This window comes from Beta vulgaris, chromosome 2 (genome assembly GCF_026745355.1).
Source record: "Beta vulgaris subsp. vulgaris cultivar EL10 chromosome 2, EL10.2, whole genome shotgun sequence".
In the NCBI taxonomy this organism is placed as follows: Eukaryota; Viridiplantae; Streptophyta; class Magnoliopsida; order Caryophyllales; family Amaranthaceae; genus Beta; species Beta vulgaris.
This window is the reverse complement of record NC_079203.1, coordinates 50,046,107-50,062,216: the sequence shown is the minus strand read 5'-3', so window position 1 is coordinate 50,062,216 and position 16,110 is coordinate 50,046,107. Positions and strand designations below refer to the sequence as shown.

The 16,110-nt window shown below is 33.8% G+C and overlaps 1 protein-coding gene, 1 long non-coding RNA gene and 1 other non-coding gene across 3 annotated transcripts; 1 reads left to right on the top strand and 2 right to left on the bottom strand.

The window, feature by feature from the left end:
- Window positions 1-656: 656 nt before the first annotated feature.
- On the top strand, window positions 657-738 carry TRNAS-GCU (transfer RNA serine (anticodon GCU)). Its single transcript has one exon. It is a non-coding gene; the product is annotated as a tRNA-Ser (tRNA).
- A 4,178-nt stretch (window positions 739-4,916) lies between these two features.
- Window positions 4,917-8,782, bottom strand: LOC104907949 (transcription factor MYB83). The gene is made up of 2 exons (XM_010696981.4): window positions 8,023-8,782; window positions 4,917-6,445 (listed from the first exon to the last, which is right to left on the bottom strand). The coding sequence occupies exons 1-2, from the start codon at window positions 8,397-8,399 to the stop codon at window positions 5,554-5,556; spliced, it is 1,269 nt and encodes a 422-aa protein (XP_010695283.1). The 5' UTR covers window positions 8,400-8,782; the 3' UTR covers window positions 4,917-5,553.
- Window positions 8,783-14,202: 5,420 nt separating this feature from the next.
- On the bottom strand, window positions 14,203-14,966 carry LOC104884087 (uncharacterized). Its single transcript, XR_008968286.1, has 2 exons — window positions 14,799-14,966; window positions 14,203-14,459 (listed from the first exon to the last, which is right to left on the bottom strand). It is a non-coding gene; the product is annotated as an uncharacterized LOC104884087 (long non-coding RNA).
- Window positions 14,967-16,110: the final 1,144 nt, after the last annotated feature.

Here is a 16,110-nt window from a genome sequence, read left to right as displayed (position 1 = left end):
CACTTGTGAGAAAAAACCTTTTAAATTTTTTTTGACATTTAACAACCTTAATTGAATTTTTTTTGCGAAATCAGACCTCAAAGCTGTTTTCCAGCATTAAATCTCGTCTCCATGCTTTGATCAATGCGTTTTCTATGTGTAGTAGTCGCACCTAAAAGGTGTTCACTGCCTTGACTAATGCTTGTGATCGAAAATTAACATCGAAAAATAGCCTTGAGATCTGATCTTGCAAAATAAATTTTGGCTAAGGTTGTAAAACGCCAAAAAAAAAAATTAAAGATTGTTTCTCGCAAAAAGGTGTTTATAAAAAATTGTTTCTCAATTTATTCCTGGAACATCAATCATAAATTTAAGCTTTTAATTGATGCCCCAAAAATAGATTTATACTCTATCATTTTTCTTAAAATTATTACTATTTATTAACAAGCATGTTAAGAAAAATAGAGAATTGTATCAAGGAATTATATCTAAAAATTATAAGGGAGAAAAAGAATTAGAGGTTCTAAAGATAGAAATCCTCACACAGTCACATGTATTTATATTACTCCCCTTTTTCATGGAGTTGCGATGAGAAATGGAATTCTCCATTTATCCTCTTGGGAAAAAGGAAAGTGCAGAACGAGTAATTATGAAAAATCTATACAAACAAATATCATGTCGCTTTGGCCGAGTGGTTAAGGCGTGTGCCTGCTAAGTACATGGGGTTTCCCCGCGAGAGTTCGAATCTCTCAGGCGACGTATTTTATTTTTCATATTTTTTTTACTTACATGAAGTATGAAGATCAAATTCATATCATATGCATATGTTTGAGAGGCCAATTTATTCAAAGTATAAATATGAAGACTATTATTTTGCAATAAGTTGTGGGTATTAGTTTTCTGTTAGGTTTGTTATAACAAACTCTATTATAAGAGTTGTCTCTTAGCTTTGTAATAACTAACTCTCTCATTTCTTTCTGAATACTTCCTCCGTTTTTTTTAGATGTTACACTTTCAAAAATTGTGGTTTTCTAGGCAAAAATTGGAGGAGTGATTAGGAGAGAATAAGTATAGGGGATTAAAGGGGTGGGGACCATTGCACATGGGGGGTTTAAGGGAAAGGAGGAGAGAGAAAAGAGGGACCACTAATTGGTCCCTCCAATTCTCTATTACTACACGCTGATGAGAGAGGGGAAGGGGAGCCAAAATTTTGGCAGCAAAACCAATTCCCTCCTAAATTTTCATAAAGTTGAAAATTTGCCAAAAATTGAAATTGAGCATTTCAAACATTGTTTAAGGCTACATTTTCCAAACTCTATCCTCTATATAAACCCCCAAAAATTAAATGAGGGCTTATTTCCCAAAATGAGGAGAGAGAAAATATTGTTTAGCACCATGGTTTAGTTTCTTTACAAAAATCAGATTGTTCCCACAAATCACTGCACACACATTGCACAGGATTAATTACAAAAAATTCCTACTTAATTAAGAACTGAAGTTTCCACAAAAAACTTCACACTTCAGTCTTCAAAAAATCTGGTCCAGCTTATAAACAGATGGGGTCAGTAGATGATGGAGGAGCAGGGGAGTTTTGCCTTCAAGAGCTGCTGGAAATAGAAGGCATGGAGGATGAGTTGCTGATGCATGAGATGTGGACACATTACAACAGTGATGATGACACAGAGGATGATGATGATGGAGGTACAGCAGCAGCAGATGGCAGTCAATCAGAGCAACCAAATCACCAGGGTAACCCAGAACAACAAAACACAGAAATAGATTTCTCCCATCTTTTTCTCTCTAAGATGAGAATTGAGTTTGCTTAATTCACAACAAAGCTTCAGAATAAAGGTGGGATGTTCTAGAAATCAAAGAAGTAACATTTTTTGTATGGAAAAAAAGTGAGGAAGTATTTTCTCTATAAATATGTTAATAAGTAAAGCACATTTGATCTCATATTAAAAGAATAGAAAGATTGGTGGTCACTCTTCCTATTATCAATTGATTTTAGTAAGAAATTATGTCAAGTTTGTATGTAGTAAAACTCTCCTTTAACGCTCTAACTTGGACTCGGGGCTAGCCTCCAATAAAGTTTATTAAAGTATAATTAATTTTACGGAAATTTTCTTTAGCAACAAAAAATGTAATTGTTTAACATGTTCAAAATTTCTTCTTTTGATATAACCAAAAAAAATTCTACAGGGATTCACCAATTTCTCCTTTAATAATGGACCCTCAAGGCCATACAACAAGTAGCAGGTACGTTAGTAAGGTGTCAGATCTTGAAAGTGTCAAGCGACCAGGTGAAGCAGACTCATGAGTTGGCTAACAAGAGCCGGTTAAATAGTAGCTTTACCCTTTGACTTTGTTAAACAAAAATAATTATTTATAGAAGGGATAAAATTTATTGTCATTTATAATCATTTTCGTCTTCACCTTAACTTCTTTTATATAAAAAATTCTTATTGATTAAATTTTATCAGATTTAAAAACAATGACTTTAATTAATTATAAGTATACTTTCATATTAATAAACTCAACCAAAACTCATTTTATGTTTAGTAAGGTGACAAAAATATTTTTCTTGATATTTTAAAATAGAATAGCCAATCTCCTTCACAAGAAATAGAAGTAGATTATTTAACAAAACTTCTTAGGTGTTGCTATTACACCTTAATTTATGGTGTAACAACCCACAAGCTACTGTTTTTTTTTTGTAAAAATAACTCAAATAACATGAAGCAAGTGACATAATGACATGAGATTCATGTCATTATTTGATAGAGGATGAAACTATATTCTTGGGACCTCAACTACCAGCTTAATCTTTTTGTTGAGTTGGTCATTGATAAGTAATATTTATATCACTCTAAACCCCTTAGTTATCCCTATATTTAACATTTGTTTTATATTTTACCCCTTTTTATATGATTGTTTTGCTTAAATTGCATCTTTTTTGTTTTACTAGTTTTTTTTTAGTTATGTGTATTTGTTTCACTTTTCGAGTTACTCTTTACATTATTTTCTTGGTTCTTTGTGAATTCAATTAAAATATACTTTTAATTTCACCTACAAAAGCCAAAGGAATGCACAACTGTGGAGTAAATTATGAATAATGAAGGTACGAAGGCAAATGGGATTCAATCAAGAAGCTAAATTCACAAAATGGATCACTTTAAACAACCATATCTTCTAGAACACACATCATTTTTCAGTTATTCAAATTGGATATTAAAATTTGGCCCGTTATCTTTTCAACAATAGGTCACATGCTTGATTTAGATTAAAAAACGAGAAAATTATGGCCATTTGAAGTTGAGTTGTTTGCCCAGTTTTCTTAGGGGCTAGCGTCCGCTCCCTTTTTCAAAGGAGCCCTCGCAACCTTTTTCATAAAGGATCCCCTGGTCCTTGTGGTCGCTCCAACTTTCAGCCTACACCGGTTTCCTTAGGTGCGCCCGCTCCTATTTATAAAGGAGCACCCACTCCTTTCAACATTTTCAGATAGCTCTGTTATTTTCGCGACTCATTAATGATATAAGAGATGTACATATTAATAGGATTCTTCCCTAATTTACGAGGGGGAGACCCTAGTGGAGGGAAGATTATCCTCCATAAGTCTAAGATTAGAAAATCTCTAAATCTAGAGAAAGTGTGAAAATCAATGAAAAATGAAGGATTTTGGATAATCATCTAGTGACAAGAAGATTTAAAGTTTTCTTTTCATCTATCAATGAGAATTTCTTACTCTTTCTCCTCTTTTATTGCTTTATTTTAATTATTTTTATTAGATTAGTTGTTAATTGCTTAGTTTAATTATTTTTTATCAATTTTATTTATTATAATGTTAGAGTAATGTTTTGTATCATGTTATTAGTTGGTAATTTCTCTAACTTTCTCATTTATGTGTTTATATAGTAGTTTGTTGGTTAGGGTTTGGGTGAAAATCCAACAATGATTGATTTGGGTGTGGGAATATGAAATTAGGGGGTTTGATTGGCCATATTGATTTATTAATAGCATGATTACTATTTGGTTGCAATCTAGTTGACCACTTGGATGTTTGTTTTATTGATACCTTGATCAAGTTTAGAGAGGAGATTAAGGTTGACATTATTTATGATATTGTATATCTTGCTTAATTACTCATGAAAGTGAGATTTGAGTGAGGGTTTTGTGTATTAACATTGTACTTGTACCCTTGGTTGCATGTTTGAGACCATGATAGTTGCTTAGTTATGTGACTTAAGTAGTTTTATGCACTCTTGAGAGAGGGATTAGAGCTAATTAAGAGTCTGTAACCTGAATTAGCTAGTTGATTGATTTTTTTTCCTCCATGTTTCACCTTTCTGATTGCTTAAATCATTATTTGGTTGGTGCTGGATCTCTTTCCCTAATCCTATTTGTTATTTGGTAGTTAGTTTAGTTTTATAGACTTTATTTGATAGTTGACACCTTCTGACTCTTTTTTCGACCTAGCTTATTACTTAATTAACACATTTTAATGTTCCTTAGTCCTTGCAGAAGACCTTTGCTTGCCACTTTACTTAGCCTAGTAGTCCAGTTAGGTTTTGTTTGAGTTTAAGAGATCAGTAACGACCTAATTTTCCTTATGTCAGTTATTATTTGACATGGTACGACGTAAATGTCACAAGTTCAAATCTCATCTACCCCTCCTTTCTAAGTGGAATATCTAACCTCATGTATGAGGGAGGTATGTGATGTATCCATACTTCAAGCTCAAAGGGCTCTTGCGCGAGGGGGCGTGATAGAGGATAAAACTATCATAGGGCTTCAACCAACAACTTCAACTTTTGGTTGGGTTAGTCCTGTGACATTATTTGTATAATTCATGTCATTTTTGTTGGAGTCTATCATTAACCATTATGCATGTTACATAATAAGTTAGGGTGTAACATGTTATACTCAATACACACTCATTATTTAATCACTATTTTTATTTATTGGGATGGAAAGAGTATCTATATGTGTTATAACATTAACAAATTGATGGAAGAAAAAAAGATTCCAAGACCTTGATTTACATTATTATTGTCCAATTTTTGTACATGATACAAAGAGCTTGAATTCTTTCCATACATCTTGCTATGATACTTATATCTTCTCCTGTCCACAAGTCCAATATAACAATTAACAATTCACTATTCACATTTACTTCCCTGATTAATTCCTTATTGTATATTTGTACCTTTCTCTCCATATGTATGTGCGTGTATATTTTATTTACTGAACAATTTAACTAAGCAAAATCCTTAAGAGGGAAAAAAACAAGAGATCAACCTTAAAAGAAGAAGAAACATTCTGTGGATGATGACAAGATCGATCGATGGGAGTCCCTGAGTACTGCTTGGCTTTTTGTAGGTATTATATTCGGCAAAAAATTCTCTCTCATATACTCCTTACGTTTTCTTTTGTTGTTCCTATTTGGACTATTTTTGTGAGAGAAAATCGGCCAAAATAGGAAGAGCTTTCGGAAAAGGAGGGAGTAGTAAGTGATACTCTATAAGGCCGGAAGTAGAACTAACTAGATATCTAGAGAGAGAAAGTCTCAAGGGATTAAGCTTGAAAATCAAGGAAAGGAAAGGAGACATCTCCCAACAAACTCTCCAAACTATCCCATTCTCCCATTTTTAAGTTTCCTTCTTTTCCGTTATTATTATTATTATTACTATTACCATTATTCCCATAATTAATCATGCCTTCATTCCCATTAGTGTTGACCATATCAGCCCAACTCTCATTGTCATTAATAACGATTTGGTTGATACTTGTGTTCTTAGGGAATGTTGTTGTCCTTTGTATCATGGGAAAATTGACATCACTTGTGCCCATACTTGCGGCAATAGAGGCCGTGGCGGCGGCGGAGGCGGCGACGATACCATTACTAGTACACATGATTCTTTCTGGTGTAACAAAGTGATGATCATGGAGTACTACTTGGTCACAACCCACAAAATCAGCAAAATTTTCCATGCTGAAAGCTATATCATATCCATTTTTTTCAAGGAGTGGAGGAAGAGAGTTGTCAAATTGGTTGGTGGTTGCACTTGTTATGGAGCTTGCAGCAGTGTGCATGGATGGAGATGATGGAGAATCTGATAGTATAGAGGAATCCATGCACATGTTATAAGCAGCTGTCATCATGAGACTTTGATGATGATGATGATGATGATTTTCGTGATCATACATGGATGATGGTAGCATTAGTTCTTGGCCCACTATATTATAGCTGTTGTGATGCTGATTTTGTGCCACTAAATCGATTGTGTCACTTAGCAAGCTAGGATCATCCACTAATGATGCACTGAAATTGTTATTGTTGACGATCATGTTGTTGTTGTTGTTGCTGCTGTTGTTTTGTTTCAATCTTTTCTTAATGGTTGAGTTCCAAAAATTCTTAATTTCGTTATCAGTTCGTCCTGGAAGACGAGCTGCAATTTGAGACCACCTGTGTACAAAATTATTGCAGAGTTTAGTTTCATTCGCATGCATTGCCTGCTAACGGACGTCTCGGGACGCTAGATAAGAAATACTTCTATGAGTTTATATGATTCTGATAGTGTCTAATGAGTAAATTTAAGTTATCGCATGCATAGATGATAGATATAAAGGTATATGAGTATATGATTCTAAGAAATAAGAATGAATGACACAGGTCACTTAACCTATGTCAATATGGCAATATTTAAGTCAATGTGTTTTCCAAGGGATCTTCATAAACATATCATATAATGCATAAATTTGCATGAGGACATCCAAAATTCCAAAACGGTCACCAATTTTAGTTTGCATACATGCTCAAATAATGATCACTCGTCTTCTACTTATTAGAAAAACAGATTGACATAAATAATTATGGTTTTCACGCGAAATGAAGTATTTTTTTTCAATATACTCTATGACAAACAAACTAATATGATGAATAAGTACATTGTTTTACTATGAAGTTGTACCCTGTTCGCCAAATATCATGATTCAAACAAAAAAGTTACAGTATGTACTTCATAATTTTAATTCAATACAATCTCAATTCTCAACTAGTCGTTTCTACCTTAGTAAAAATCAATAATAAGTTTCTTGCTCTTTGAACTTATTATCTACGGTACGTTTTTTTAAAATATGTGACCATTTTTGCTATCAAAACATAAATAGTGACAAAATATAGCTCAAAATCTTGTGATGCTTTAGGCTTATGCAGCACAATTCTTTTTCAATCGTGTTTACTTTTTCAATTGAAGACGCGTAGAATTGTGAAAGAAACAACAATTCAGAATTAGTATTCTATAGAAAAATGATGACAAAAAATATTAACGAGAGAAATTAGTAATACAGTCCTATTTCCAAGTGACATGATATATTGTAGCCAACAACATTATCTGAGCCTTTTCCAGATGAATATATATTAGGTTTTCATATAGCTTATAATCTCCAAAATTGAAACAATGTATTGCATCAGTTAAAACCAGCTATATACATAATGTAGTTCATTTTGTACTTCTTCTTTCACCAAAAAAAGGTACAAATTGAACTTTTTCCTGGGGAAGATTGTCTATAATTGATTTAGGGGATGGGGGTTCAAATCGATCATTTACTCAATTTTTAGTAGTATTGAGTACTATTATTACATATTTACATTATATGAATGTAAATGATGATGAGTTGAGTTGAGTTTAAATCTTTTATTTTCTTACATGCACAAACATTGAATATCACATATATAAACAAGAGAACTTCGTTGTCAAAAAAAAAAAAAAAAAATATTGAATATGCATCTCTCATGTAATAATCAATCAAGTGTTCTTTCCTAGATGAATATCTGGGGTTAGCTAGTTCATCACCATTGTCCTCATAGTGATAGCAACTACATATGAAATTTATCATCAAGATTTCCTTAATGATTCATATAATGTACTCTATCCTAAAGACATACAATACTAATTACTAGGTTTTTATATATCTTATCCTATATAGTATATACTCATTAACATATAGGAAACGAAACGAAGTAATTATCAGGGCGGTTACCTGTTACCAAGAAGTGAATGGAAGTGTAGAATAAGGTGTTCCTCTTGAGGGGAGAACGCGCCGCGCTTAAGGTCAGGACGGAGATAATTAATCCAGCGAAGGCGGCAGCTCTTACCACATCTTTGAAGGCCGGAATTCCTAGCAATGTCACTCCAACAACCATGCCCATTTCTCAACATATAGTTCATTAGTTTTTCATCTTCTTCTGGTGACCATAAACCTTTCCTCAATTTCACTATATTATTCTTCTTACTATCATTATTACTACTCTTACTATTATTATTATTATGATTACACTTCACAGTTTTCTCCTTCATCTCATTCTTTACCATACTACTATGATTGAAGTTGCTACCAATGCTACTAGGTCCTCTCATTGATGATTAACTAATTCCCAAACTACCCTTCCTTATATATTTCAAATAACAAACCCTAGTTATTATTTACCCTAGCTATCTATTACTACAAGTATAACAAAGTAACAAACTCTTTTGATGATGAATAATGATACTCTTGCAGCTATATATGTGGATGAAAAACACTATATTATTGATTGTAAAGTACTCATAAGTTGTACCCACAAAAAAAAGAAAAGAAATATAAGTGGAAATAAAGAAAATGAACTAAAAATAGTAGGCTATATTATCTAATAATTATAAAAGAAGCTACTATATATATGCTAATAATATGTATATAGCTTAGTTTATGGAAGATATAAAAAGTGATGTGATGAGATGAGAAGATGATAGAAGAGGGTATGTATATGTATGATATATGAATGGCCAAATGAGAAGACTTCATAAGGAGGTAATGATAATGATGAGTTTGATGGAGTTGTAAGCTTGCTTAGGATGTGATATTACACATGCCGACTATTATTAATATTAATTTTATATGAAATCAATAAAGTGTCTTTAGATTAGTTGGATCTCTTAACTTGACGGGTAGAGTGCAAACGGATTGGAGGGAAACCCTCTTTTACTAATTATTTTGCTTCCCTTTTTTCCTTCTTTAGGAAGTATTTGTTTGTTTTGGAAGAGACGGCCTACTTTTTAAATTAAAATTAGGCAATGGTAAGTTCAATATTAAAAAGGGAATAAGTCCAATAGTGATTAAGTTAATTTTTTCGGTGACGAATTTAATTCATCTAATGATTAGATCTACTTTTATAGTAAAAGTAGACCGTCTCTTTTAATAATTTTTGTGTTTCTATAGCTTTTTATTATTATTATTGTTATTATTATGATTATGATTGTTTTCTTCTTATTATTTTTTATTCTTTTTGTTTGTTTCCTTATTTCTTTAATTTGATGGTGGAAAGGGTTGTATCTTTATTAAAGTTCTTCTAGCAAAAAACAAAGAATTTGTCTATTTTTTTGATGTATAAAAAGGATTAATAAAATAATTGAAGCTAAGAAAGTTATCAAGTAAGACCTTTAGTTGCAATCAAGAATGCATGCTATGGATAGAACTACCTAATATTAGGATCTTGTGAGAATATGTTTTTCATCCATGTCTAAAGTTTTCTGCCCATGGAAATGGTATATGTAGAATACTTTGCACAAAAGAAGATGGTCATAACTAACCCTATATTGATTAAACTACTTTTATTTTTCTAATGTTCATATATACGGAATTATAACAGTACGTATTCCTATACCAATTACTTGATCGATCTTGTGATTTGGTTTGTATCTCACAAGTTGTAAGATCAAAACTCTCTAGAAGTACTTTTGGGATGGAGATTTTCCCTTAATATCCCCCTACTTTCAAGAGATCTTGCCTACAAAGCCTAATTGAAATGGTTTAACCTAGATTACAGTTCGATAAGACACCTTATCCCTACCTTTTAAAAAAATCACATCTCACAAAGTTATTTGATTATTCTTGATGAAATTTAAATTTTCGGTACCAAATCTTCTAAATGCATTGATCAAATAATATTGTTATTATAATCTTTTTCTTTTACCATATTAAAAAAGAAGTAACTCATAAGCAATATTATAAAATGTAGATTAATTAAATAGTATGCATCTTAGAGGGGGGGATAGGAAAATGGTTACAAAATAAGAAAAAGTGAAGGCGATGGTTGGTCTTCTTGTCTTTGACTCCATATAATGTCCCCATCGATGCCCCCATGGGTTTTTTTTAACTTCACTCACAAGGTAATCATCATGGCTTTATGACGATCTTACATTCTTTCTTCTTTCTATTTTTTTTGCTTCCACTTCACATAATATGGGGTTTTGCCCCACACCTCTTTCTTTTTTTCCTTTCTCTTAATTACTCCTTCCACTCTTTATTAGTTTATCCGTTTCTTTTGCACAAAATTTTAGGAGAAACAATATTGTAAGATATAGAAGGAAAGAAAAACTATTATTTTATGTTAAAATTGGTATATGTATGATGGAAAGTTAGTAGTCACATTCCAAAAATAGAAACAAAAGATTTTAAACTAATAAGAGACATTCCAAAAAAGAATACGAGTAAACTAATAAAGACCGAAGGTTTTTTTTTTATCCATATGAGTCACAAATGCAGTACAGAGTACAAAGAAAGGGGGGCGAGATTCAGACCTGTGTTCACAACACCTCAATCTTAACCACTAGACCAAGACATCCTTAGTAATAAAGACTGAAGGTGGTACATACTAAAGTATTTGTTTATTATAAGTGTGTTTGGACCTTCACTCGTGAATTCTAAGTATAACTCTCTTTGTCCTCTACACACATAACACATAGTGTTATTAGAGAAAGAGATAGGTAGAGAGAGAAAGAAGAGAGTAGTACTGAAAGTACTGCTTGTAAAATACTTCCCCCTTTGCCAAAGCGTTTAACGTGTCAAAATGTAATTGTCCAATTAGTTTCCTTATTTAAATAAACAAACAATATGCTTATTAATGCAGGACATGAACATAAACGTATTTGGCTGTCAAACAGTGACATTTTCGATCGTTACGTCTCTAGATCCTACAAGAACAGAGTTTCTAGGTTTTCTGCCTATAATCAGGCCATGCAGTTATTATTACTTTTTTTATAATCTTTCTTTCTAAAACAACACCATGTTTTATGTGCTGTATAAGATAAGTTATCTAGCTAGACATGCATGTAATATAACCTCTGATCATTCGACATAAGTACATAACGTTCTTTAATTTTGTGCTCAAGGGATGGAACCTCCATTTCTAATGATGAATGGATGGCAGTAAATTGTTACGCAATGATAAATACTTCCTCCGTTTTTCTTATTACTTACCATCATTTCTCACTTTTGAAAGTTGTAAATTACTTGTACCATTTTTTTTGAACAATAATTACTCCATACAACTCTCTTCACATGAGTCTCCCTTTTTCCCTCTATCTTTCTCCTCTACTTGGAACTTGTATATCATGTTAATGATGCAAGTAAATAAAAGGCGAACTTTGCCTCAAGACACAACAAACTATGGCGCAAGAGCACCCTACGCCACCAACTTTGACTAATAATCAAAACACTACAAACAATTGGCCTAGATGCAATAAGTGTCATAAATGACGTCGAAACTAACTTTTCTTGACACAAGTTCACGTTACTTAAGCTTTTATAATAATGAAAAATAGCATTAATGAAAGAAAAAGGGGGAAATGGGAAAAAAAATTAACACAAACTTCCACATCGATAAGAAAAGTTAGCATCGGCAACATTTATGACACTACACCCAATGACCCAAGTAAATAGTTGGGGTATTTTGACTACTAGTTGATGATGTTGGGTGCACCGACGCCATAGTTTATGGTATTGAAGCCAATTTTACCTAAAATGATGAAGGAAGACCAACGCCATAGTTCTCCTTAAGCCATAGTTTTATTAATATCTATTAATAATATCTAAATATGTGATTTTCTTCTTAAATTCTCAACACCATGATGAGGAAACATTGTCATAAATTTTTTTTTTTTTTTTACAAAAGCTTAAGGAGACCAAGACAAGTTAGCAAATGAAATTATCGCGGCTGCAGCTGTGGTAGCTTGTATGTGCATTGGCTAAACTCGATTTGTGTCCTCCTGATGAAGGCATCCGATTGTTTCTTTATCGCTTGTAGTGTCCACATTATGCTTCGGTCCACCAATTCATCATCCTGTAACATTGAGACCAAGTTGTGAGAATCTATTAGAATAGTTATCCGCTCTATATAAGCTTGCACAACCCACTATATCTCGAAGGCAAGCCAACGACACCCCATAAGTAGCCACCTAATAGTAGGAAATCGTCCTGATTTGTTGTTCCAAGACCCATTCTATATGAGGATTTGTGCCACGAACCATCAACTAATAGAATTGCCATAAACTTTCAGTACAAAATAAATTACAACCAATAATTATTATTGTAATGCATCATTGAATTGAGATTCATAATTTACAAGTAATATCATCAGTTGTAGTTTAAAATGACATGTCATATCATATTGACGATTTTTACGTGATATAAGAATTTTTTCCCTAGATAATGTTAAAGGGAGTTTTAATTCCTTCTATGTGCAAAACTTCAAATTAATTCCGTGGATACCGTCCACGTAGAACAACATGCGAGACAAGTATTTTTCTTTATTTATTTTCGGCAAAGCAAACCGCTACCCAGAGTAGCGGTTAACATTAAGTTAAGCCGCTACTCAAAGTAGCGGTTTACGAGGGAAAACCGCTACTTGGAGTAGCGGTTCATACCAATAAATCGCCAACGCAAGAGAAATAAAGAAGTTGGCGCCACGCAACACTATGCGTCCAGCGCACGTAGGATGCGTGACGCACCACAAACGTGCGCCCAGTGTCGCGCACGCCATGTCCGCTGGACAGACATTGGCGTCACCCTGCGTTGCTTATGTTCTGTAATAAACCACTACTCTAAGTAACGGTCAACTTCAGTGAAACATTATTGGTATTAATCGCTACTCCAAATAGCAATTTTAAAAATCAAAATTAGGGCGTGTTATCCTACGTGGACGATATGAAGGGAATATGTTCTAACTTTGACACATAGAGGGAATTAAAACTCCCTTTAACATTATTTAGGGAGGAAATTCTAAAATAATTGGTGGTTAGACATAATGCCATGAAGAAAGTTCTTGTTTTTACTTCTTCACTATTTTCATAAAAAATGCATTTGTTTGATCTAATTATACTTGTAAAACAAAATAGGAAAATTCTCATTGTTGGTAACCCTTAGTTTTGGGAAATTCTTATTGGCATACTTTAGTTTTGGAAAATTTCTTTGTTAACCAAAGTTTTTTTTAAAAAAAATAACACAAAACCAACCTGTACTCTAGATTAATTCACGAACATAACATCAAGTTTAGAGTCAAAAGCTTAAAAATGACTATCTTGTATTAGAGGAGTATTGTATAAGTAGGACCGAAATCCACCAACACCTGAATAAAACTGGGGTACGTGGTCAAAAATAAGCGAAAGGATAAGATTACATTTTTTAAGGGATAGAATCCAACTAACACAACAGTTATACTTGTACTATATACAGTGTACAGCAAACACAAGATAGTAGTATTAGATGAAGAAACTCCAAAGCTACTCTAAGACAACATCTCAAGATACAGCTGTATATTCATAAATAATACGTTAGTCTTGTTTTGGAGGTCGTTAACTTGCCAAGCAACATCCTGCATTTTTTACAGTGTATGGAAAGAAAAGAGCCTGGATAACGGTTACACTCCTGGTTAGATCCTGGCTAAGGATGACAATCCAATTCAGATCTAACATCTAGTCCGCTCTAAATCGAAGGAAAAAATTCGAGTTGACTGATAGAGTATAGATCTATTCCTGGGGCCTCAACCATCAGCTTAAGCTTTTGGTTGAGGTCCAAGGAATAGATTTATACTCTATCTTCCTGGGGCCTCAACCATCAGCTTAAGCTTTTGGTTGAGGTCCAAGGAATAGATTTATACTCTATCATTGACCTCAACAAAAAAATAATCTCAATCCGACTCAGTTTGAAAAGTCCAACTCCAAGTTAAAGGAAGGTCGAAGTCAATCCCATAAAAAAATCCGACTCTTATTTTAAGCCAATTAATCATTACATTATTTATATTAATATATTATGCATGTATAATCTAAATCTGACTTTAAGACAATAGTTGATGGAGATGCAGTAGATTGTTAACACATTATTAGCACGAAATAAGCAAAATAAAAATAAAATAATAAGTACCAATAATCAAATATTATATAGTACTTCACAAATCATTAGTTTGTCATCAGTAATTCAAATATTGAACGTTCATAATCAAAAACTCAACTTAAAACAGAAATTTATGTATTCAACCTAATTATAAATTAAAATCATATTGACAATAAATTTACAATAAAGACACAAATATCAGCGGCATAACAAGGTGCAGTACAGCGCCATCCTCAACCAGCTTCATCAATACCGTTGTATGCGTCCGCGTCCTAGGCAAAACACGGCGCAGTGTTATGGATATGAATAATATAAAAAAAATAGAACATTACCCTGGTGTAAATAGTGTTTTAGTTCGAGTGGGATTGTGGTGCCTTCCTAGATGGGATTACTTTCCTACTATGAACTTGTAGGTGTAAATCACAGCATACCATTGTCATTGCAAAGCTACTAATATGTAGAGCACTTTAGCAACCTGTTCTCAAACATAGGCCATATGAACTTGAATACGGCCCAATTACTCATCATGCCATACTAAAGTTCCATCAGAAATACATGCTTTATATGGGGCTTAGTGTATATTAAATTCATGCAAAAAACGATAAAAATACCTCGTCCTTTCGCTAATTGTCCCGTTGGAAATGTAAATGTTTTTTTGGGTTTTGGTATTCGCCCTTCATTTTGAATTGTTACGGGATCCGGCAGACCACGCCTCCTTCTTTGCCTCGCAGGTTGAGCACTGTCCTGACGGGGGCTGTCCTGACGGGGGCTGTCCTGACGGAGGCATCGAAGACGGCTGTCAGGAGTAAGAGTGGAGACATGAGTGTAGTCCGAAGTGGAGGCTTGGTGGTCATTTGTGGCTCCTGTGGCGGTTGAAACCCTGAACGTTTCCACCAATCGACGGGAGCTGTCAGGAGTACGAAGACGGCTGTCAGGAGAACGAGTGGAGACATGAAGAGTGTAGTCCGAAGTGGAGGCTTGGTGGTCATTTGTGGCTCCTGTGGCTGTTGGAACCCTGAACATTTGCACCAATCGCCTATCCATATCGCCCCACAGTTGCAACTCCCTCTGATATTGCTTCTTGAAATCAATCGCATGTGGGCCTCTATTGAACTTCTCCTGCAAGTAAGGTAAGAATAGTAGCAATAAGGTGCAAGTCCAATGAACAAACAAAGGAAAAAACATGAAAAGCAGGGTAAAAAATAAATTATCCCCCGAAAGAATGGGGTCTGTTCACATATCAACAACATACAAGATTACAGAGCTAATATGCACTAAAAAAAAGAGGAAAGTGTTAGATGCGCTTAACTCATACTATGTAAAGCTGATAGTGGTGTTAGTAACTTACTGACTATAACCATAATATCTCCTAACAAGTAAACTATTAAACAGATAAGTACCAGATGCTTCAATTACATGCTGCCAATATCAAACAGAGATCAGGCTGCTAATTAAAACAGAGAGCATGTTGTCTAGTAAAGAGTATAAACAGAGACCAAAAAGTAGAACACCCTACAGATTATAGGAACACCAACATACAGCAAAATCAAACAAAAGCAATGAGGAATCACTAAGCAGCAAGGCCTATATGCCTGACGAAAGCAACAAGCCTCGTTAGACAAACAACACTTGGCTGTCCATAGCTACTTCTAGAAGGAAGAGTCTTTAAAGCTGTTGTAATCTAAGTTCATACTTTGCAGGTCAGTAGCAAATCAGCTCAACCACCCAACTTTGAACCTAGTTCATACTACCTCAGACTCGTTTATTGGACTCTAAAATAACAAAACAGCTAAATTACATTGCAATCTAGCATTCTAAGCTAAAATAACAGAATTAAAGCTTGAACTTGACCCTTCGAATTGGGCTCTAACTTCACAGGATCACCAGGTTGGTCCGAAGCTAAAATAACAGCATTGAATCCAT

Excerpts from the sequence above, each read along its gene's own strand:
- LOC104907949 (XM_010696981.4), bottom strand. The coding sequence starts at position 8,399 with ATGAGAGGACCTAGTAGCATTGGTAGCAACTTCAATCATAGTAGTATG. Across the intron at positions 6,446-8,022 it reads CATTCACTTCTTGGTAACAG|GTGGTCTCAAATTGCAGCTC; the intron begins GTAACCGCCCTG and ends TTTTGTACACAG.